We start from the raw sequence: 25520 nt of genomic DNA on the forward strand, positions 1-25520 counted from the left end.
GGGATGGGCAGAGCCTGGCCTCCTATTCCGTTTCCCTCCTGCGCATCCCTTTCAATTGCTGGTCCCCGTGACCCCCTAGTAGAAGGTGGCGGCAGGCCTGGGGTAGCGGAGTAATGGCACCAAGTTGCAGTAATGGAGGGAGAGGCCCTCGCAGATGCCTTCGCTCCCTCCAATTTGGCATCTATTCGACTGCAGCAGGACATAGAAAGGCTAGCAGAATGGGCAGACAAGTGGCAGATGGAATTTAATACAGAGAAGTGTGAGATGATGCATTTTGGCAGAAGGAACAGGGAGAGGCAATATACACTTAATGGCACAGTTTTAAAGAGTGTGCAGGGATGGAGGGACCTGGGAGATAATGTGCATAGATCCCTGAAGGTGGCAGGACATATTGAGTGAGTGGTTAGCAAAGCATATGGGGTCTCAGGCTTCATAAACAGAGGTATTGAGTACAAAAGTAGAGAAGTTATGCTGAACCTTTATAAAGCGCTGGTTAGGCCACAACTGGAGTACTGCATCCAGTTCTGGTCACCGCACTTTAGGAAGGATGTGAAGGCACTTGAGAGGGTGCAGAGGAGATTTACCAGAGTGGTTCCGGGGATGGGGGATCTTAGCTACAGGGACAGGTTGGAGAAGCTGGATTTGTTTTTATTAGAGCAAAGGAGGTTAAGGGGTGATTTGATAGAGGTGTACAAGATTATGACAGGTTTGGATAGGCTAGACGGGGAAAGGTTGTTCCCACTAGTTGATGGTACAAGGTCTAGGGGACACAGATTTAAGGTTTTGGGCAAGAGATACAGGGGGGATGTGAGGAAAAACGTTTTCACTCAACGAGTGGTGAGGACCTGGAACTCGCTGCTGACGGAAGTGGTGGAAGTGGAGACACTCAATGTTTTCAAGGGGAGACTGGATAGGCACTTGAGGGAAATAAACTTACAGGGTTACCTGGATTGAGCGGGGGAATGGGACTGACTGGATTGCTCTACAGAGAGCCGGCACAGACTCGATGGGCCGAATGGCCTCCTTCTGTGCCGCTATGACTCTATGACTTACCTGTGTTGGCCTCAGTCTCTGTGAGGCCTACAAGACTGCTCCTCCTGCCATCTTCAGGGCTCTTATGCCCTTTTAAGGTCCCTCTTGTAGAGTCCCCACTGCAGCACCACCAGAGTTTCCTCAGAAGGGCCTCTTCTTGACTGTGGGACTCCTGCTGGGGGGCCACCGTCCATGGGTAATGAATCTCAACCCAGGAAGATATGTCGAGGTTGTGGCGGTGGCAGCGAGGATGGTTTTCTAAGTCAGTTTTAATAGGTTTCCCACATTGTTCCCAACGTCAGCAGATTTCTGCCTACCATCAGATTTGTGTATTTTTCTGCACTTGCTGCATACTAATAAAAAAACGTTTTCTATAACTATAACACTGTTTTCCTTTGGGTAGCTGAAATTAGGACAGGAGTAGGGGGGTGGGGGGTCTGTGGGCGTGTGTCAATATTTGCAGAGGATCCCTGACAGTATGTTAACAGTTGCAAGGGTCCCTGATTATGTGTTAACATTTGCAGGGGGCTTCCCAAAAGAGGAAAGTTTATAAGGTACAGTTCTAAGGCTGATGTTATCTCACATTGTGGATGGAGCTCTTAACTGCATTTAATACTGGCACAGGGCAAAGTGGAAAACCACTAATGGATCAAGGCTTGCCTCTCCCTCATCCCTTCACCAATTCAAGAGACGGTGCGAATGGAAAGCTAAATATGAAAGACTTAAAGAAAGAAAGACTTGTCTAACCTAGCCACATAAAGTCTTACATTTGTATAGCGCCTTTCACGACCACCGGATGTCTCAAAGCGCTTTACAGCCAATGAAGTACTTTTGAAGTGTATTCACTGTTGTAATGTGGGAAATGCGGCAGCCAATTTGCGCACAGCAAGCTCCCACAAACAGCAATGTGATAATGACCAGATAATCTGTTTTTGTTATGTTGGTTGAGGGATAAATATTGGCCAGGACACTGGGGAGAACGCCCCTGCAACACAATAATATGAGTGAGGCAAAATGGATTTTAACAGCAGGATAAAAGGGGGCAGAATATTAATCAGTCTGTTAAGCCAGCCTCTGACTGAGCTACTCTAAGGTAACCATAATTTCAGAATCACAGAATCTACAGTGCAGATAGAGGCCATTTCGGCCCATCGAGCCTGCACCGACACATATCCCACCCTATCCCCGTAACCCCACGTATTTAATCCCCTAACACTAAGGGTCAATTTATCATAGCCAAATCAACCTAACCTGCACATCTTTGGACTGTGGGAGGAAACCGGAGCAAACCCACACAGACACAGGGAGAATGTGCAAACTCCACACAGACAGTCGCCTGAGGCCAGATTTGAACCCGGGTCCCATGGTGCTGTGAGGCAATAGTGCTAACCACTATGCCACCGTGCCCTGGTGAACTGAAATTAAATATATAAGTACCAAAATCATTACGAATTCACATTAAAAACTGTAATGTACACTTTATGTAGCAGTTTGTTTTAATCACCTTCAACCTTGTATCATTACATCACTGCCAACCCATGATTTTGCCAAACTATAACCTTCCTATCTAAATAGCATTTACCGGATCGGGAAGATATTTCAATTGTAGTCTTTGATAAAGGTTCTTTGATACAAATACTGAGGGTCAAGCAGAATGTTACTAGGTAAATCCTAGATTCACTCTAAACTAATCTAATATGTACTGTGCTGGTTATGAGTCATAAGGATACCTTAATCATTCAGCCACAAATGCTAAGCTAGATCCCCAAGATAAAACCTCAGTCCTGACACCAGGAACATGTGATGAACAATGATACTATACGCCGAGATTTGCTGTTATATCCCATCTAGTATGCAGAATTGTCGTGGTTTGGTCAGGCATTGAAGTGACTGTCTACAAACTTGCATCTTTGAGTAAAATGTAATTTGGTGGCCTGGAATCAGTAGGTGTGGACAACAGATATGCTGACTGGTGTGACCGAGATATCAGATGGTATAATTGTATCACTATTACTGATAAAAACTTTTTGCTCCAGATTTACTTAATTGAATTTAAATTCCACAGCTGCTGTGGTGGGATTATGAACTCATATCACAGGTCAGATGCGCTGTTGGATTACTAGTCCAATAACATAACCACTATGCTACTGTACCCTGTATGTCAGCCTGTATGCCTGGGACAGGTTGCAGTGGTGAAGTTAATGGAAATGGAAATGAGGAGAGATGTATAATGGGTGGCTGAATCGTCACCACCTGTTTTACACTATTACCCAAAATCCAAATTATCCCCATTGAAACCCAAACTAATCACATATTCCTCGACCTTAACACTTTTCTCCCCTGCTCCTGTGTCCCCGTATTGCGAGCCCTGGCCCCTTACCTTGGCTGTTTAAATCAAAATTAAATTGCTAGACCTAAAGGGGGAAAAATTCAGTATCGCCCCATTTGGGGCGCCATTATCGGCCGTGCGCAAAGTTTAGCGCCTGGCGCTAATTATCGCCTCTGACGGCAAACTTGGCTTTTATCGCCCCTGGAGGTGATTGGAGCGCTAAATCAGGCGCTTCACACCTGTCTTAAGGCGCAAAGGCCGAGGAGCGAGGCGCTACCTCAGGGCGCTGGCGAAGCAAGGAAGGGCAAATCAAAATAAACCTGCAAAGTGCTGCTCAGTACTCAAAACCCCTTCACTCAGCGTTGAATCTCTCCAGAAGTCTCTCTCTCTCTCAGAATGCGTGATGCAAAAATGTCACCGACAAAAAAAGGCAGGAAGTGGTCACCTTTAAATAGCGCTCCCCCAGTCCCTTTCTGATTGCATAACGCTCCCCTCAACCTGTCATTGCTAGCGGCAGGCGGTAAGGCAGGGGGCGCCACTCAATATCCGGTCCGGGGCACTAACGGGGCGTTGCGCACTCGACTGACGTCACGATCTGCCGGCGCAGGAGAGCGTGGCGGTAGTGTTTAGCGCTGCCACAAAATGTCTAGTTAATTTGGCGAGCGGCGCAAACATCGCCACGCCTGGGCGCTAGTTGCTTTGCGCCCCATTAGCACCCTCTTAAGGCGCAAACAACTGAATTTTTCCCCCAAAGAGACCAGATAGCAATTCAGTGAAACAACAGGGAGCTTGTGGATATGGACCACGAGCGATTGGTTCATATCTGTGGAAAGTTGAGATGTACCATTGAACCATCACAAAATATAAAATATTTAAAAACATAATAACAAAATAAAATGCTGGCAACACACTGCAGGTCAATCAGCATGTGTGAAGAACAGAACGAAATATAAATGGTTTTGTAGTCGCCAGCAGCTATCAACAGCCATTGGGTAGGAGACAACTTCAGGCAAGATAAACAGTATAGCAGAGTGCGTGGAGGGACTATCAACCTGTCTGTCTCTCATGAGAGCACTGAATATTTGAAAAGGACTGGGTGGATCTAACTCTCCAAATGTCTGAGCTGTGCCAAATTTACATTTTTCTGAAATAAATCCAAATTGGTGTAGGTCAGGCTATTCTGGATTTAGTGTGCTTCCTCAAACATAATCTGCTAAATCCTTGGCCAAAATAAGTACAAATGGAAACCAGTGTTTGTGATCCTGAATTTGTACTTGAAACAGTCCTTTATCAAACTGACATTACTTTAACATCGTCATTTAAAACTTAAGTTTTGGAATAGATTACAATCTGGCTGTGCCAGAGGGCATCACACAGTAACGCTGGTTTAAATACGTTCCGCAGCTGTGCTGTAATCTCAGACACAGGCCCATTATTATTTAATAACCACCCTTTTCATTTTCAATGCAATGTGATACGGTGAACTTTGCTTTACAAAACGCTCTCCTGTAAAATGCAAAGTGGCACTGCCTTCGTACAAAACACCACCACCTCCAAATTCCCCTCCAAGTCGCACACCATCCTGACTTAGAAGTATATCGCCGTTCCTTCATCGTCGCTGGGTCAAAATCTCCTTAGCAGCACTGCAGGAGTACCTTCACCACACGGACTGCAGCGGTTCAAGAAGGCGGCTCACCACCACCTTCTCGAGGGCAATTAGGGATGGGCAATAAATGCTGGCCTTGCCAGCGACGCCCACATCCCATAAACAAAATTTTTTTTAAAGTGTTTCGGTAAACTTCTTTTGTCTGGGGAGTTGAAGAACCATGTAAGATTTTTTGTCATGATGCCGCTACCACAAGTTATGGGACGACTTAAGTAGCATCACCCGTCATGTGTTTGCAAGCTGATGAAGTAAGATTTTATGATGGTGGGTTGCAGAATTACAATCACAAAAATTAAAAAGATTTATTATTACATCCTAAATAATCATGATGTTTAGACACATCTGTTCTACACTTTCCTTGTAAAACAAAGCAGCTGCAGTTTATCTATTAGAATGGATGGAAATATGAAACCAATAGTAAAATAGGGTACAATTTCTGCATCTTGCTCCACCTAAACTCTCGATAATGTGCTATTCATTAAAAAAAGGGGCTCCGTTAAGGTCTTGGCAGTGATACTGTAATATGGGAATTCATTATTTCTTTTTATTATTTTACTCAGCTTCTGAATTGAAAAATGTAATGCCCCCTTTTTTTTTTTAACTAGCTTGTAAACAGGGCTGGTAGATGTCACAGCAAATGAGTGGTCAAATATGCCGTGACATACAGTTAGAGGTCTTTAAAATCACTTCTTACTGATTGCCAGCGATAAATTCTTAGATTTTTGTGGGTTACTGGATTAGTAAAAAAACGATTTTTGACTACTTTTTTACCTTGAAAAAACCCGAATTCTTCTGCTCCGTGTGGATCCCGAGGTGTACACATGACACACTGATGATGTCATCACGTACATGCAATTTGCACAATGACATCGCCAGCATGATGTGTGCGCTTCCTGGGACTTACGTTAAGTGCCATATTCTGAAGGTGAAGCCAGCTTACTTGTTGATACTGCTGGTCAAATTGCTTAATGCTTGTCTCACAAGCTTCTTTCTCACTGATTATACTGGGGTAAAGCAACTGAGAGCAGAAGTAAAATGTGCCCTTGAGGTCACCATCAGCTAATGTGTGAGCGATGAATCAGTGCATGAGGTGTACAGAATGGTAGGGGCTGTGGTGGAAAGGGTGGACAGCTTTAAGTTCCTCGGAGTCCACATCATGGCAGACCTCTCCTGGTCCCTCAATACCTCCTCTCTGGTGAAGAAGGCCCAGCAGCGCCTATATTTCCTAAGGAGGCTGAAGGGATGTAACCTGTCACCCCTGATCCTCTCTAACTTTTACTGCTGCACAATAGAGAGCATCCTGATGAACTGTATCACAGTATGGTATGGCAGCTGTAGCTACTATGACCGGAAAGCCCTGCAGCGGGTAGTCAAAACTGCCCAACGCATTACCGGCACCCGGCTACCGACCATAGAGCACATATACCAGAAATGCTGTCTACGGAGGTCACGGTCCATCATCAAAGACCCTACCCACCCCAGCCACAGTCTGTTCGCCCTCCTGCCATCTGGGAGACGCTACAGATGCATTCGCACCCGTACGACCAGATTTAGGAACAGCTTCTTTCCCAGGGCTGTCATCCTACTGAACTCCACAAATAAACTCTAAAGCCTGCACATCTGCCAATGCACTTTATTATGGTTATGTTTATGTTAATGTATTACAAGCCAAATGTATGTTGAATGTTTAAATGTCTTAATCTAAATGTACACTCTCGGGAGCCGCAAGCCTACATTTCGTTGTACTGCACTTGTGCACTAACAATGACAATAAAAGTTGATTTGATTTGATTTGATTTGATGATCCTGGAGTAGTGAGCAACAAGAATAACAACAAATGGCATTTATATAGCACCTTTAATGTAGTAAAACAATCCAAGGCGCTTCAGAGGAGCATTATAGAATCATACCGGCACAGAAGGGGGCCATTCGGCCCATCGAGTCTCTGCCGGCTCTCTGTAGAGCAATCCAGTCAGTCCCATTCCCCCGCTCTATCCCCGTAGCCCTGCCAGTTTATTTCTCTCAAGTGCCTATCCAGTCTCCCCTTGAAAACATTGTGAAAATCGCCGCGCATGGGTGGTAAGTCGTTAGCGCCCCATTAGCGCTAACAGGAGGCGCTAACCAACCGAATTTTTCCCCCTTACTCTCTCCCACTCTGGTCATTCCTCCTAGTAAGGCCCCCATTGTCATTCCTTTATATCCAAGGGGTGCAGTGTTATCAAAAAAAATCTGACACCGAACCATATAAAGAGATATTAGGACAGGTGACCAAAAACTTGGTCAAAGAGGTAGGTTTTAAGGAGCGTCTTAAACGAGGAGAGAGAGGTAGTGAGGCTTAAGGAGGGAATTCCAGAGCCTCGGGCCCAGGTAGTTGAAGGCACGGCTGCCAATGGTGGAGCGATTAAAATTGGGGATGTGCAGGAGGCCAGAGATGTAAAGCTGGAGGAGGTTACAGAGCTAGGTAGGGGTGAGGCCATGGCGGCATTTGAAAACAAGGTCGCAAATTTAAAAATGGAAGCATTGCGGGATTGGGAGCCAATGTAGGTCAGCAAGTTTTGGTAGGGGAGAGCAGGGTCCGATAGTGCTTGTTCTGGTCCAGCCAGATCTGGTGATGAATGGTTGAACTAGTTGTGCACCATATATGTTCCAAGTCTGCACCCCTTGGATATAAAGGAGTGTCAATGGGGGGGCCTTACTAGGAGGAATGACCAGGGTGGGAGAGAGTAAGGGTTTTACTGGGGATAAGTGCATCAAAGGCGGAGGTGAGTCAGTGATTGAGCAAGTCGACAGCTGCAGAATTATCATGGCGAAAGGAGGGCCAAAGGCTGGACAGTTGGGAGTTTGAAAGTGCTGACGTAAGTGACTTGGCCGGGGGGGGGGGGTGGGGGGTGCGGGCGGGTGGTGGGGGATGTTTTTTTCCAGGGACGGACACAGAAGGAAGTGGGTTGGAAGGGGGATGTGAGTGGTGAGGGAGATAAGGTAGTGATCAGATATGGCCATGTCTGTGATTGAGACGATGGGAATAGAGTGGCCTCATGAGATGGGCAGTATAGTCAGTTTTCTGACGTAGGCAAATGTGGCAATTTGCGTACCACAAGGTCCCACAAACAGCAGTGAGAAAACCATGTCGTAACATTCACATGTCCCTCTTGCTCCTACTTATCTCTTAACTAGAGCTCGACGATAGAATCTGCTATGGAACTGGTCAGCAGTGCTGTCATTTTAAGGCCAACAATTAAAATATAATTTCAAAATCCTCAAGTCTGAACTGAATATTGATATGAAGCTGCAGGTTATAAGTTCGTATCATAAAGTACACCTGCGGCAGCTGAAAATCCAGTTTTCATGATCCTAAGCCTCAATTTTGTCATCGCCCAAAGAGAAATTTGCAATTTATCTGTCGAGTTGTTAAATCTCTTTGCAGTTTATACTTTTCTCGTGAACAACTGCTTTACCCATATGATTTGGCATAATCTGCAAACTTAATACCTTTATTAAAATAATTTATTAATACGAGCCTGCATGCGCTAAATAATAATTAATGCTCGTCAATCACTTGGCCACTGGGAAAAATTATTTTTTTTAAAACGTGAAATAAAAAGGAAAAGCTCTAAATGCTGGTTAATGTAGAAGAGGCATGCGGAGAGGGTCAAAGAAGAAGGGAAGGCAGGAAAGCGGAGAGGGGAACGGAAACAGTTACCAAAGGGTCAGCCAGAAAGAGAGTCACAATTACGAAGACAGATACAGGAAACTTCGCGATATCCGGCACCGACGGGACCGAGCTGCTGCCGATCTATCAAAACTTCCGGATAGACCAGCGCTAATGATGAAGTATACGGAGGTTTTCATCTCCGTATCTGACAACAAACACTGTTGCTTAGCAACAGCTTGTAAACACTCGGCCCGTACCTTGGAAGCATCTCTGAAGCTGTTGCTAAGCTACAGAGACGCTTTCCAGAGCCTGACTGTTAAAAAAAAATGCTAGGAGAAGAAAAAAAACCTAACCAAAATGGCTGCTGATTTCTGCCGTTAGATCGAGGTTTCCGGACATACAACCAAAGTTTCCTGTACTGATTTTTAAAATAAAATAAAAAGAGAACATGCTGGAAACACACATCAGGTCAGTCAGCATATAGAAAGAGAAACGACAGGTTGTGACAGCTAGCAGATAAACAGGCATTTTAGTAAGGTTGGAAACTGAAAGAGAAAGCGGAGCGGAGTAGTGCAGATAAAAAAAACAGATGGACTAATCGCAGAGAGGAAGCTCTGCTGACTAGGCACGTTACAGCCTTCCGGACTCAATATCGAGTTCAACAACTTCAGATCATAACCTCAGCCCCTATTATATTTTTATATTTTTTATCCACACTTTTGGTTTGTGCCTTTTCCTTTATTTTCCTCTCTCTCCCACATGGCAGCTGTCTCTCACTCTGCCAGCGCATTTCACACTTCATCTAGAGCCATTGTTTGTTTCTTTACCTGTCCTATTACTATCTCGTCTCGCCTTGAATATCTCTTAATGTCTCTTCTTTCATCCCCTCCCCCATTTCCCAGCCCCCAAACTGCCTTTTAATCTGTTTCATTCCTGCCTTTTTCTCTCAGTTCTGTAGAAGGGGTTTCGACCCGAAACGTTGACTCTCTTTCTCTCTCCACGGATGTTGCCTGGCCTGCTGAGTTTTTCCAGCGTTTTCTGTTGTTATTGCAGAGAGGAGGCTGATGTGTGAATGACCTACAAACTGCTAATTAAAGATCATTGGCGCTTGAAGATTGAAAACGTCGTATAACTGTCGCTGGACCCCGATTTGCATACACAAACAGCCTCCTGCCTGTTTCTGGGGGGAATGCTGGGCGGCCCCATCCAAGCCTACCTGTAAAATGTATCAGGCGGGTCTTGGGTGCCCGAGAGGTGCTGCTGTTTCCCTCCCATTTGCAACTGCCGTATGCCTTGTAAACTGGGTGGGTGGCCGTTGAAAATTGCCCCAATCTTTAATAGTGTTGCAGAAAGGCCCTAGTGAATGTTAATTTTACATTAACAGCACTTACGATGTTGGAAGAGTGCTTCTTTTCTTAAACAAAATTTACAATGTTTACTCAATGAATGAGGAAACTATTTTCTCATTAATTAATCTGTTTAGACCATTATGCCCGAGAAGCCATTACTAATGGTCGCTACAAGTCCAATGCCGTATCATTAAAGCAGATGGATGGGAGGGGGAGGACCAAAGAGGGTTCAGGAACCACATACTGTTTATCATTTTCTTATCAGAAAATCATTGCAGAAGTTGATTAAGAAAAAATCTTTTTCAATGACTTGCACATTATGGATATTTTATAAAGTCTAAAATTAATAAAAGAGCCAAAGGAGTTCCAGATTGAGAAACGTCCATTGTGCCCGTTTTATCCAGAGTCCTTGTATGATTACTATGTCATAGACTTCTCTCCCACACGCTTCCTTGATCCTCTACTTTAGGGAATGCTAATTTCCTTTCCCAGCCTTCAATAAAAAAAAAATTACAATGTAATCTTTCCTGTCTGTCAAAATCGCTCCATGTATAATAAACAGAGGATACTCAATGATGTTTAAGACATTGATTTTAAATGTTGAGGGAGCCCTGGCCTTCATTAAAAAATAAAACCACTATCTTGCCTCTCACTGTCTATGATTCTCACCACATCTTGGTAATGCAGAGAACAACTTGTGGATAAACATCAAAATGTGCTTCGCAGGGGCGTAGGGAATATGGGCGTCCAGCGAAGATGGAAAGTTTAAGAGGGATGGTCAAAGGGTTGGTGAAAAAGGTGGGGTTTAAGGAGGGTCTCCTTAAGGAGGAGAGAGAGGTAGAGGGGTTTAGGGAGGGATTTCCAGAGAGTGGGACCGAGGTGGTTGATCGCACCAGAGGCCAGAGTCAGAGGAACAGAGTGAACTGGGGGGAAGGTGTAGGGCGGCTGGTGAATATTACAGATGGGGAGGAGGGAGGCCATGGATGAATTTAAACACATGGATGAGAATTTTAAATTGGAGGCACTGAGAGACTGGGAGCCAAGGTAGGTCAGTGAGGATAGGAGTGATCAGTGAACTGGACTTGGTGTGCGATGAGATATGGGTATCTTTTTTTTAACCAAAATGTACCACCTCACACTTACTGAAATTGAATTCCATCAGACACTTTTTGCCCATTCCATCCTTTTAGCAGTATCCTCCTGCAGCCTCCTATGCCCTTTGAATTATTTACGATGCTTCCTATTTTAGTATGGTCTGCAAATTTGGGCATCACTTCCTCTAGCCCTATATCCAAATCACTGATGTACACAGTAACAGAGGCAGTCCCAGAACAGGTCCCTATGGGACACCTCTACTCACTTCCACTCGAAGAAACTGCCCTACTCTGTGTTTCCTCCTTTTAACCAGTTTCTAATGCAATTTGCTATCCTTCCCCTAATCCCATACCCCTTAATCTTCTCCAGTAGTTTCCTGTGTGGGGTCGAATTCAATTTCACAACTTGCCATGTGGGATTTGCACTCACGACCCTCTGTGTTTCTATTCCAGTACCATAATCACTGGGCCACAACACACTGCATCATTGACAGTTTTTGAATGTTCTGCAATACTAATAGCCGCTGAGCTTAACTTGACAGCATTTTCTAAGTAACAATAAACATAGAGACAAAGCAAGGGAGAGATTCTACGAGATCAATCTCCATTAAAATGAGATGCTTTTTTGGGTGCAGCACTGATTCTCAAGTTGCCGAACAGCCAGACGACAATGTAACTATGTAGTGAGTTTTGTTCAGTCCCTGCAATTTCACATCCAACAACATGGTTCCAATTTTAGCCATCTCAATAACACGCGATGTTGAGTGAACCCTGCTGGGATTTGAATTCAGGAATTGTTTAGCCCTGGGGCTGATACTTAGCTGACTGAGTTGCCTAAACTCACAACTACTGTGGACACATAAAAAAAGAAAGAATTTTTGTGTTTAAACAGAATTTTTCAGGTCACCCCAAAATGCTTCAAAGCCGATTAAGTAATTTTGAAGTGCAGTCACTATTGTAATGTAGGCAAATCCGGATCCAATTTGTGCATCGCGAAGTCCCACAAACAGCAACGAGACAAATAACCAGATAATCTGCATTTTGGTGATGTTAATTGAGGGATAAACATTGTCCAGGACACTTGAAAACTCTCCTGCTCTTCTTTGAATAGTGCCATGAAATCCTTTACATCCATCTGAGCCAGCAGATGGGGCCTCAGTTTACATGTCATCTGAAAGACAACACCCTCTGACAGTGCAGCACTTTCTCAGTACTGCACTGAAGTGTCAGCTGGCTTATGTGCTCTAGTCTGTAGTGGGGTTTAAACCAATGCTCTTTTGAATTAGAGACAAGGGTACTACCACCGAGCCAAGGGAAAGAACAGCAAAGACCCTTAGTGCAGAAGTCAAAGGGAAAGACTTTTGTGTTGATAACTGACGGGTGAAGACCATACTTGTGGGACTGTTTAACAATTGCTAACATTTTTAAACACGCAGGAGTAGATTTTGGTCTGGGCCTGTTGTCGGGCCCAGACTCGATGCTGCGCAACCAGTGTGCGCCTGAACCAGAGAGGCCCGAGGGTCGATGGAAATCGGTCCGCGGGCGTCATCAGCATACTCAGCATGAGCTGCTGGTGCTGGCCGCTAACCAAATAGACATCAGTGCCAGGCCGCCTGCCTCACCAGCACCGGCCCTTAGGCAATTCCCAGGAGGGGGGATTGGAGCGGGATACGGAACAGGTGGGGGGGCGATCGGTGGAGCACTCCTGCTCCTCCTGGTTTCACAGGATTTTTTTTTTTTAATAGTAGTCACTGTTATTATGCAGTAAATGCAGCAGCTAATGTGAATGCAGGAAAGTGCCCCAAACAGCAAATGAATCGATGACCTGTTTTTGATGGTGATGGTTGAAGGAAGAATGTTTGACCGGGGCACCGAAGGAACTCCCCTGCTCTTCTTCAAATAGTGCCAGGGCATGTTTTATGTCCTCTTCAGCGGGTAGACAGGGTCTCCAATTTATGGCAACTCTGGCAATGCAGCACCCCCTCAGTACTGCACTGAAGTGCCGGTCTAGTTTATTGGCTCAAGTTTCTAGTGCGGCTTGAACTCACAAGCTTAATACATATATTTCAGCCACCCGAGCTCCATCACTACTTGGACATCACCAGCCTTATCTCGGAGTGACATATCTTGGAGACCTAATAATGTGATATCAAGCTTCAAATGTAGAAGCATCATTTACAAACAGGACTTTGTCTATTGGCTATCATATCACACTGCACTTCAGTCAGTTCCTCAGCTGGAGCATTTTACTTCACATAAAGGATTTTTTGTGATTGTGTTCTGCTCTGAAGTGAAGGGTGACAGCTGAGTAGAACACTGTTTCTGCTTTTCATTCAGTGAAAGGAGTAAGCATTGTAGGAATAGGTACAGTACAGGTGAGATGGAAACACATTGGGGGAAAAATTCAGTTGGTTGCGCCACCCGTTAGCGCCTTAAGAGGGCGCTAAGTGTGGCGCAAACCAACTGGCGCCCAGGCGCGGCACTGCCCACGCCTCCCGCGAAATTCAGCTGGAGGTTAGTGGTGGCGCCAACCGTTAGCGCTGCGCCGCTGGCGATGACGTAATCGGTGTGCGCAGCGCCCCACTCACGCCCCGGCCGCGATCTTCGGGAGCGCCCCCTGATTTACCGCCGTACGCTATGTCTGACAGGGTCAGGGTGGCGTACCTGCGGCCGGGGAGGCGCAAATTAAAGGCGAGGTGCGGGGCGGCCATTTTTGTTGCTGGCCGCCTGCCAGCATCTGCCTGCGCTCCCGTCCCCGGCCTCCGGAACCCCCCCCCCCCCCCGTGGAGTGCCGGCTGCGCTCCAAGAGCCCGGCACTTCTCTTGGGTGCCGGGCTCTTTTGCCTACACTCCCAATCCCCAGGGGCCCAGCTGGGCTCCAGATCGTGCTGCACAAGGCCCCTTCCCTTTAAGAAGGGGAGGAAGGCCTGCAATACCGCAGCGCGACGTGCCGCAGCGTGTGGCGCTGCGGCATGTAGCGCCATGATATTCACTCGCAGTGCCCCAAGAGGGAGGCGGGGCGTTTCCAGTAGCGCCCCACTTCCCTTTGGGGCGCAACCGACCAATTTCCGGTGCGGGGGCGCTAATTTTTCCAGGTTAGCGCCCCAAACAGGGCTATACTGAATTTCTCCCCCATTGTTCCCTACATTGGCCTAACAACGAACATCAACCCTTAAACCTTAGGGTGCAAAATTCCAAATCAGTCCTGGGTGGAAATGTGGTGGATCCACCATCAGGGGAGCCAGAATACTGGGCGGAATACAATTCTGCTGGGATTCCCCCCTTTTGCACTCTGATTTCCCAGGTAGGGGAGGAAAGCGTGATTCTTCTGCCTGCCCCCTTGCCACAACAAGGAGACATATCTGGGAGAGTCCCCAGGCTACCCTGGGAATTTCACTCATTACAGTCTCGGTAGGCCTCAGAGGAACTGATGCCAGCTGAGAGCTGGGATGAGTCCTGCTGAGGCACCAGTAAAGGCTCCAGAAGTCTTGAACCATGGGTAACCGATCCCGGAGGCCACTGATTACCTTGACGGTCTGAGGCCATTCCCAAGCCTCTTCTCAGCTATCGGAGTGGCATGGTGCCGCTGATGCATCCTTTCAGATATGAGCTGCCTCTTTCCATAATTTGGAACAGGGTCTGAGGTTCCTGGATTTGGCAGACTTAGGACTCGCTCTGCCGCACTTCTGCCGGTGAAGTGGGCCCATTGGAATTTTTGGGGCCTAGGAAATCATCTTATATTGTACCAGTGTTGCATTTCCATGCTCTCTACTCTATGCTTAGGTCCTAAATACATTTAATACATGTTGACTTAAGGGAAACCATTTGCTTTGACTCAAATGCTCTAGTTTTAGTATGGAGACTGGTCAGACACACTTAATTAAAGACAAGTATTGGCCACCATAGCGTGAGAGAGGAGACTCTATTGCCATCCATATGGAATGGATCCAGGTTCCAGAGATTAACTGATAGTGCTGTAACACACTGTACGACCTAGCCTTTCCCTTCACTCCAATTTCAGTCATTGCCACTCATCTCATTCTTCTGAAATTGTATAACTTAGAACGTTTGGCAATGATAAACTTGATCAAAGAACATACGATCCAGTTTCAATGTAATAACACAGGTAACTCGTTCTTAAACTAAAACCAAGAATCTCTCCGCCAATATTTATTAAACGGATAGTTCAAACGGCACTAAGGTTGGAAACAAAGAACTTACAGCAGTGAGGCAGGCAGGGTTAGAGTCCCCAGGGGGTGGTTAGTAAGAGAGCTTGGCTCTGGGCAGAACAGACAGGAGAAAAAAAATAAGACAAGATAAAGAGCAATGTTACACATTGAAACAGTTGTTATTAAACAGGGGCAATAAGGATCAGGTTCCTGACGTCTGTAAGTAGTAGTGTTACAGGACACTCTCCAAATAGATCAGTCGCAGATGAAGAAACAGATACTCGTACAACATGTCAGGGCTTGTAAACTTTCCCCACTGACTCAGTTACAGAATGGGAACTTTCCAGCACGAGCAACCTATTGTTGTAGCCCATTTGTAATTTTAATGTGGCGTGTGCTAATTGTTCACAAACTGAAAATCAATTGACCAATGAAGCATCGGCTTTGACCAAAGTGTCTCCGATTTACTGATTTAGAGGCAACGAGGTTTTGACTAATTTACTGAGGGTCTTGGGATCAAAAGAGAACTGAAGATCTCACCTGTGCTGCTGACTGTGCACCTGCCCAACAGCACAGACCTCCGATAGGTGTCTGCAGCAGCATTTAAAGGCTAGTCCCTGCCCCAGCCATTGAGTTTAATACAAAAGCTCATATCGATCTACCCACAATATAAACCCACAGATTATATACCAAAAGATTATAAATCAAAAAGAAACAGTTGAAAAATATCAATATGATGTAAGATTGCATGCATACATATAAATAGTTTATACCTTGCAAATATAGCAAGGTATACAATTTCAAAGCTTTTCTTGTCATCGTTGTTGATTAAAAAAAAATCTATTTAAGATGTCTTAATCCAGAGAGCAATGGCCACCTGGTGGAGTCAGCAGAGGACTCGTCCTTGTTTCTGGGACAACCCTCATTTGCATTCTTCTTCCTGTCATCATGCACACTATAGGAAACTGGCTCATTCATGTTGTCGAGAGCACATATGAACGTCATTCCTCTTTTCTTGGAGGGGAAGCTGGCACATAACAGGAAGGAGACAACCAGCAAAGGAGGAGGACCCGCTTCACGGCAAACACTGACCCCTATGGAAGAGGTCACCACTGACACCATAGGAAGACACACAGCAGTCAGCACTGGAGATGGCGAGGCTAAGACTTGGCACAGCAGAGTGTGTGTTGGCATCTTACATAGAATTTACAGAACATTCGGCCCAATAGGTCCATGCATACATTTATGCTCCACACGAGCCTCCTCCCACCTTTCTTCATCTAACCCCCATCAGCATATCCTTCTATTCCTTTCTCCCTCATGTGTTTATCTAGCTTCTGGATCGATGCTATTTGCCTCAACTACTCCTTGTGGTAACGAGTTCCACATTCTACCCACTCACTGGGTAAAGAGGTTTCTCCTGAATTCCCGATTGGATTTATTAGTGACTATCAGGAAGGGGCAGAAGGTATGGAGTAAAAGGTAAAGTAATAAAAAGGGCAAAAGCAGGAACTAAGTGTCACAAAACATCTTTGAAAGTTCTCTATCTGAATGCACGTAGCATTCGTAACAAAATAGACGAGTTAATGGCACAAATAACTACATATGGGTATGATCTTGTGGCCATTACAGAAACATGGCTGCAGGGTGACAATGCCTGGGAATTAAACATACCAGGTTATTTAACGATCAGGAAGGACAGGCAGGAAGGAAGGGGAGGTGGGGTGGCTATGTTAATAAAGGAAGGAATCACTGTAATACAGAGAAATGATATTGGGTCAAAAGAACAGGATAATGAAACAGTTTGGGTGGAGGTAAGGAATAATAAGGGGGAAAAAACACTAGTGGGCGTAGTCTATAGGCCTCCGAACAGTGGCAACTCTGTTGGACGGAGTATCAATCAGGAAATAGTTGAGGCTTGTAATAAGGGAACATCTATAATTATGGGGGATTTTAACTATCATATTAATTGGACAAATCAAATTGGGCAGGGCAGCCTTGAGGATGAGTTCATTGAGTGTATTAGGGATGGGTTTCTTGAGCAGTATGTAACTGAACCGACCAGGGGGCAAGCAACCTTAGATCTGGTCCTGTGTAACGAGATGGGATTAATTAAAAATGTCCTAGTAAAGGATCCCCTTGGAATGAGTGACCATAACATGGTTGAATTCCATATTCAATTAGAGGGTGAGAAGGTTGGATCTCAAACAAGCGTGCTAAGCTTGAATAAAGGAGACTATGAAGGTATGAGAGCGGAATTGAGTAGAGTGGATTGGGGAAATAGATTAAAGGGTAAGACGATACATGATCAGTGGTGTACATTTAAAGAGTTATTTTACAACTTCCAAAAAAAATATATTCCACTGAGAAGAAAAGGGTGTAAAAGAAAAGACAGCCATCCGTGGCTAAGTAAAGAAATTAAGGATAGTATTCGACTAAAAACAAGGGCATATAAGGTAGCCAAATCTAGTGGGAGGATAGAGGATTGGGAAAACTTTAAAAGACAGCAAAAAATAACAAAAAGATTGATTAAGAAAGGGAAGATAGATTATGAAAGTAAATTAGCAAAAAATATAAAAACAGATAGTAAGAGTTTTTATAGTTATATAAAAAGAAAAAGGGTGGCTAAAGTAAATGTTGGTCCCTTAGAGGATGAGACCGGGAAATTAATGGTGGGAAATATGGAGATGGCAAAAACACTGAATGAATATTTTATATCAGTCTTTACAGTAGAAGACACTAAGAATATCCCAACACTGGACAAACAGGGGGCTAAAGGGGGGGGAGGAGCTAAACACGATCAAAATCACTAAGGAAGTGGTACTCGGTAAAATAATGGGACTCAAGGCGGATAAATCACCTGGACCTGATGGCTTACATCCTAGGGTCTTGAGGGAAGTGGCGGTAGGGATTGTGGATGCATTGGTAATAATTTTCCAAAACTCCCTGGACTCGGCAAAGGTCCCGGCAGACTGGAAAACTGCTAATGTAACACCTTTATTTAAAAAGGGCAGTAGACAGAAGGCTGGAAACTATAGACCGGTTAGCCTAACATCTGTGGTAGGTAAAATTTTGGAGTCCATTATTAAGGAGACAGTAACAGGACATTTGGATAATCATAATTTAATAGGACAAAGTCAGCATGGTTTTATGAAGGGGAAGTCATGTTTGACAAATTTGCTGGAGTTCTTTGAGGAAGTAACGTATAGGGTGGATAAAGGGGAACCAGTGGACGTAGTGTATTTAGACTTCCAAAAGGCATTTGACAAGGTGCCACACAAAAGATTATTGCTTAAGATAAAAAATCACGGGATTGGGGGTAATATTCTGGCATGGATAGAGGATTGGCTATCTAACAGAAGGCAGAGAGTTGGGATAAATGGTTCATTCTCAGGCTGGCAATCAGTAACTAGTGGTGTTCCGCAGGGGTCAGTGCTGGGTCCCCAACTCTTTACAATCTATATTAACGATTTGGAGGAGGGGACCGAGTGTAACATATCAAAGTTTGCAGATGATACTAAGATGGGAGGGAAAGTAGTGAGTGAGGAGGACATAAAAAACCTGCAAGGGGACATCGACAGGCTAAGTAAGTGGGCAGAGATTTGGCAGATGGAATACAATACTGGAAAGTGTGAGGTTATGCACTTTGGCAGGAAAAATCGTAGAGCAAGTTATTATCTTAATGGCAAGAAACTGGAAAGTACTGAAGTACAAAGGGATCTGGGGGTCCTGGTGCACGAAACTCAAAAGGTTAGTATGCAGGTGCAGCAAGTGGTTAAGAAGGCCAATGGAATGTTGGCTTTCATTGCTAGGGGGATAGAATATAAAAATAGGGAGGTATTGCTTCAGTTGTACAAGGTATTGGTGAGACCGCACCTGGAATACTGCGTACAGTTTTGGTGTCCATACTTAAGAAAGGACATACTTGCTCTCGAGTCAGTACAAAGAAGGTTCACTCGGTTAATCCCGGGGATGAGGGGATGGACATATGAGGAGAGGTTGAGTAGATTGGGACTCTACTCATTGGAGTTCAGAAGAATGAGAGGCGATCTTATTGAAACATATAAGATTGTGAAGGGGTTGGATCGGGTGGATGCGGGGAAGATGTTCCCGATGATGGGTGAAACTAGAACTAGGGGGCATAGTCTTAGAATAAGGGGCTGCTCTTTCAAAACTGAGATGAGGAGGAACTACTTCACTCAGAGGGTGGTAGGTCCATGGAATATGCTGCCCCAAAAAGCTGTAGAAGCTACATCATTACATAAATTTAAAACAGAAATAGACAGTTTCCTAGAAGTAAAGGGAATTAAGGGTTACGGGGAGCGGGCAGGAATTTGGACATGAGTCTAGGTTCGGATCGGTCATGGCCCTGTGGGTAGCAGAGCGGGCCCAGGGGCCGTGTAGCCTGATCCTTCTCCTATTTCGTGCGTCTAATTCTGTTAGATTCAGGAGATGGTTCTGTGATAGTGGATTGGCGGTTAGGATCAGATCAGCCATGATCTTATTGAATGGCGGAGCAGGCTCGAGGGGCCGATTGGCCTACTCCTGCTACTATTTCTTATGTTCTTATGGCCCCTACTTTTGGTCTCGCCCAATGAGGTCATTAGTGCTAGGCAGACTAATGAGGCTAACCCTGATGACCTGGGTTCTGTGGGCTTAGACCTACTTATGAACTTGGTGCTTGGCAGGGTAAGAGCTGCATTGGCATTTTGATGGTGATTCCACTTTAATATTTTATCTTAAAGTATCTTTCTGCCCCCTAAAAGTGAATTCCTGGCATCTTCATTGTTCTTCAGTTGGGTGGGTGGAGCTTCTCAGCACACAGAATCAACGGTCTTTGGATGATCTGATCTGACTTGCATGAAAGTTTCCATAAATGTAGAAAATGGATACACCTACCCAGCCACTTTCTCCCCAGCCCCCATCTCTTACATACCAACCAGACTAGACTGCCAGTTATAAGGATTCTGCGTGCCAAATTTCAGACAGGATTGGTTTTCCTGTCAGGAGTCTAATAACTGCAGTCAAGATTGGAGCTTGAAGTGGATTTTCCAGGGAAGAACACATTGATGTTGTTTTCATCAGAACGGGAAGGCATCAGAGTAAGTGGCTATATTAGCACCAAAAACACAATATGCTGTACATTAGCACCGATTATTTTCGAAAAGTTTTGAAACCTAAAATTAAAATTGGGCCAGTGAAAGGGTTAGTAGCTTTTCAATTATTAATTTTTGGAACATATGTAATATTGAAAACATTGCTGGTATTGTAGTTCTGTTTATAAAACCAAAATAAATTGTTGCTATAATTGCAGTGAGCACTGCTTCAGCTCTTAGACTGTTTATGACTATTACCACCCATATATCGGTGCACTGAGTTACGCTGTAGGCTCACTCTGGACACGGGATACCGGTCCCAGGTCCTCAGTTGTTTCAGTGCTGCGAACTCCAGATCTTTTGGATTCGACTGTGTGGGCATGTAACAAAGGTGGCAGTGCGATGATACCTCGTCACAGAAGTAGCCTCTCTTTTCTCTCAGAGACCCGTGAGTTATATCAAATATTGTCTCGTGGTGTTACAGCAGGCACTTGCTCATTCTGTGGGTCAGCAGGCTCCAAAGGATTGGCACTCATGTCACGAGGAGGGGTTTGTCCCAGAGTTTTTCAAACCGAACTGTAGCATAAACTTTGAAATGTAAATTAAGTATCAGTCTCATAGGAACAGGAGTAGGCCATTCAGCCCCTCAAGCCTGTTCCGCCATTCAATGAGATCACGGCTGATCTGTATCCTAACTCCATTTACCCGACTTGGCTCCCTATCCCTTAATACTCTTGCCTAGCAAAAATCTATCGATCTCAGATTAAAAATTATTAATTGAGCCGGCATCTACTGAGAGAGTTCCACACGTCTACCACCCTTTGTGTGATGAAGTGTTTCCTAACTTCTCTCCTGAATGGCCTGGTTCGGATTTTAAGGTGATGCCCCCTTGTCCTAGACTCCCCCACCAGCAGATAGGGTATAGCTACCCTATCAATTCCTTTCAAGATCCTAAAAGTCTAAATCCTAAAAGTCTCCTAATTACAGGTGACTTATTTGTTAGCTTATTCTTTCGGTTCTAGGCATTCACAGTGTAAAACAAAAGCGGCCTCAGAATGTCACAACGTTCCTTTATATGTGCAAAGGATGTAGGACTCATTTTCGACTGGCTTATTCCTCCTACAAATGTGGCAAAATCTCAGTTGCAAGGCTTGTCATGAATCTTATCATTCATGAAGAAATGACTCATGAAATAACACTGGGCGGCCAGCTGGTGGCGTCTCCAAGGAGTATAAATACTCGGGCGTGGGCCCAGCTTGCCCAGGACGTTTTTGTAACCAGGAACTAGTGATGTAACTAGAATCGCATGGTTGTGAAACAGTTGATTAAAGCCTTGTTTTATACACAACCAAGTGCTTAGTGAGTTTTCTTACGTCAAGGCTCACTCTAGAGCTCATTTTAATTCCTGCAGACGGCTGCAGTCCTTACTACAGTATCTCAGTCCTTACTGCTCACAGCCTCTGGCAGCCATTTCTTGCTCCCCTTTGCTGGCTCCTTCCTCTCCTACCACTAACAGCTTCCCAAGAAAATTAAGGATAAAAATAAAGTTAGCATTTTTTCAAGGCTTTCTGAACGCTCAGTGACTTTACTCAGTGAGCCCCGAAGATCAGATGTCCCTGCGTTCGGTTGTTGGTCTGTGCTGAGCTAACTGATCTCAGCCTGGACAGTGCGACACTTGCCTCAGTGCTCTTGTGTCATGCAGGGGAAATCATTCAGGGTCCCGATCACTATCCAGTCACCCTCGTTGGAAAACATATGTATGTGGATGTCAGGCAACGTAGGATTGGGTTTGATTGAGATGAGCCATAGTGTTACATCACCGGCCAACTCTAAAAGTCCAAGTCAAGCATGACCAATGCGCCAATGGGTGAGGTACCAAAGGGCAAATGGTGCCAATGGAAATACATCAGTGTAAGATCGGGAAGAGAAAACTCATGCGTGGACATACTTGTGAAGTAAGTCGACCTTCACTCTACCAACCCAAGATGAGATGTGACAGTGGTGGTAGGGGAAAAAGGACATGGCAACAGGGATGGGGAACTGGCATCACGAAGGTCGGCAGCATGTGCAGAATTTTCTACCCACTGGAGTCGCCAGGCAGTGCAATATCGAGTCAGTCCAGCGGGAGGAGCAAGTCTGGACTAAAGCACCAGCTCTCAGCATAAAGCAGGCATTCACGTGAGATCCAAAATAGAAGTTACAAATTGAGCCAATCCATAGGTCCCCCACTGATAATAATGTGAACCAAAACAAATGAACCATTGATCAGCAACTGCACCACAAAACAGACCAAGTCCAGGACAGGTTCCAAAGTGAGCACACTGTCATCAAATCCCTTGAAGTGGTGACTCGAGAAGATGCACTTTTACTTTCACTCTGATTAGTGCAACGCTTTGGCCAGGAAGGTGACCCGCAGATACTCACAAGGTATAAAAGCCGCTTGCTTTTGTTTGTCGCGGCAATTTGACAAATTTCCCAGCTCTGGGAGCAAACCTGACCCTCATTTAAAAACTCTGGGCAGCTTTGCATTGCGGGCACATGCTCACCGTGAACAAGGTCAAAACTGGCTTTAAAAAAAAAAGCAGCAGCCTTTAACAGCAGCCAATGTGAGAGGACGTTTATCTCACTGCCTTGGCCCACAATTAGATCCTTCAGTGAAACAATTCACCATCGCTCGCACAGTGTTAGGATTTAGTTGGCTGTGAAGTCCTAAATACAACTCTTGAGGCACAGAATTGGCCTGCCTCCCCTCGACATGTAACCGCTTTGTGAATGCAGCCACAGATCTTTCTGCAAAGTGCACAGAAATATATATTGTTTTAATGATTAAAGACAGAAAGGGTAAAGAACAAATATTACCTCAAGGGAGTCCGGGGAAGCTCCGTCCGCATCTTCTGCCTTAGTGTCGTCGTTGGCAGGTTTCTGGTTGTTCTTAGCTTGACTTTGTTCCTCATTAAAGGCCTGCTCAAGAAGTTGTTTGTTTAAGACCCTGGCAGGACTTTCAGTAAGTGTGTATCCTGGAGAAATAGACAGTTCCTGCTTCACAATGAGATCCTCACCGTCTGCTTCTATCTCTGACTCGATGGTCACGCAGACTGGGCTTGGCGATCTGCCACGGACACTCTTCAAAAACTCTTGAACTAAGACATAATTTGACCTGGGTTCTGCGGGCTTAGACCTACTTACAGACCTGGACAACCTCTGTACAGTGTCACAAACTATAGGCGTGTGATCTATAATATTGAACAAACTCGAAAGGCCGTCATTAATGGTAGTGTGAACTGGACTGTCTCGGGTGGTAGTTGACCTTGCCCAGGCTGATTCATTAAATCCCTTCTGTGGGTTGGCGGGCAAAATTCGATCTTTTGGCTGATCAGGTTTCGGTGGAATTTTTCTTTGCAGCTTTGGGGAGCCGTATTTTGGTGAACAGCATGCGCGTTCAAATTTTGCCTGCATTTTCTCAACTCCGGGGGCCACCTGTTTATTCCGCAAACTTCGTGAGGGCGATGAAACTGGAGTTGAGCCTCCTTTTGGTGTCAAACACTTGTGTGGACTGCTGGTGATGCTCCTAAGACACTCCGTCTGCAGACCTACACTGATGGTCTGGGTGGTCTGTGTTCCTGTACTTGTAACACCATTAGTCTGACATGCAATGTCTTTGAACTGGGGCTCCATTGAGTTAGAACGTATTCGACTTATGACTGAGTGAGCTACTTCTTTCATGTCGTCACTCATGTTGCCAGATATTTTAAGATCATGCAGGGATGAAGCAAAGCCAACAGTACTACAGATTGGGTGCTCCATTGGATGGAGACCACCCTCCAGCAGATCTTTGTGGTGCTTGCCAATGTCACATGGCCATCTTCCAAATACATCTGGTGATCCTCCCTTTGGCTCAACTACATTCCCATTTGACTGGATCTTGGAAAAAGCATAGTCTGAATCAACCACTTTCGTCCCATCATTATTAGGATGCGCTGACCCATCAAACCTACGGGTCACCGGTGGGCTGTGATAGAGCCGCATTCCTACTTTATCTGGAACCATGTTGCTTCGTTGTAGCTGCTTTTGAGGGTAATCTTGGCTGCTCACAGTGTTGGTTGTCATAGTGACACTAGTTGTGAGGTACCAAGAAGTAGCTTGGAAAGGTTCTGAAGGTAAACTGCTAACCATTTTCTCACTTTCAGTCTTTTCTGTCCAGGCTTCCATTGGTTTATCCCTGTTAGTGTATTCCCAGTTTTTTCTGTTGAACTCTTCAATGTACTTCAGGTCATCCGGAGACAACGGTGGGGTCGCCTCATCCTTAGTGATGTATCTCTGTTGTTCAGGGTCACCAGGTAAGTGCTTCTCGGGGAGGAAAGGGGAACTGTCCATCAAACGTTGGAACTCTGACATGGAAGAAACCGACTTTGCCCTTTGAATAAGACAAGAACATTTTTAGTTGTGTCTTATGGATAAAAAATGACAGTGTACTGCCAACAATAACAGTGCTTGCGCCACTTCACACAATCAATTTCTTAGAGCCCAGTGACTGTTCTTATTTGGACAAATGCGTCAGCTATTCTGCAGCAGCAACGTTCCACAGGCAGGAAAAAGGTGAAAAGATTATTCATCTGTTATATTTTTGTGGTACTGGTTGAAATAGAAATGTTGGCCAATACATTGGGAAAGCTCCCTGCTCTGAATATTGCCATGTGATCTTTATTGTCCACCTGAACCATTGGAAAAGGCCAGTTTAGCAGCTCAACCAAAGGATGGCACCTCTGACACAGCAGCATTTTTGCACTGGTGCATCAGCCTTGATTATGTGCTCAAGTCCTGTTGTGGGACTCAAATCTACAATCTTCTGACGCATATCAGAGAGTGCTACCAACTGATCCAAGAGGTCAGTGGAATACTTAATTCTCACTTTGAAGTTTTTCCCTGCGGGCACTGACTCATGCTGGGTTACAGGTCCATGGGTGCTGTTAACCCTTCAGAACTTCACCAACCTCATTCTTCATGCATGAACCTCAACAGTGAATGTGACATAGAATGAGGTACCTAGCACAGAAACAGGCCATTTGGCCTAACGGGTCCGTGCCGTTGTTTACGCTCCACACGAGCCTTCTCCCACTGATCTTCATCTAACCCT

The 25520-nt window shown here is 45.1% G+C and overlaps 1 protein-coding gene across 4 annotated transcripts in view; it reads right to left on the reverse strand.

Moving 5' to 3' along the window:
- Positions 1–25520, reverse strand: part of mtcl1 (microtubule crosslinking factor 1) — a 243273-nt gene that overhangs the window by 12577 nt on the left and 205176 nt on the right. For 3 of the 4 annotated variants that reach the window (XM_085992382.1, XM_085992380.1, XM_085992383.1), the window contains one exon: positions 23246–24800. In XM_085992382.1, the coding sequence (XP_085848508.1) occupies positions 23246–24800 (1555 nt within the window). Of the gene's footprint in view, positions 1–15342; positions 15401–23245; positions 24801–25520 lie in introns of all 4 variants that reach the window. The other variant, XM_085992381.1, reaches the window with a different exon arrangement.

Source organism: Somniosus microcephalus, chromosome 7 (assembly GCF_052327205.1).
Source record: "Somniosus microcephalus isolate GS21.2 chromosome 7, FLI_Smic_1.0, whole genome shotgun sequence".
Classification (NCBI taxonomy): Eukaryota; Metazoa; Chordata; class Chondrichthyes; order Squaliformes; family Somniosidae; genus Somniosus; species Somniosus microcephalus.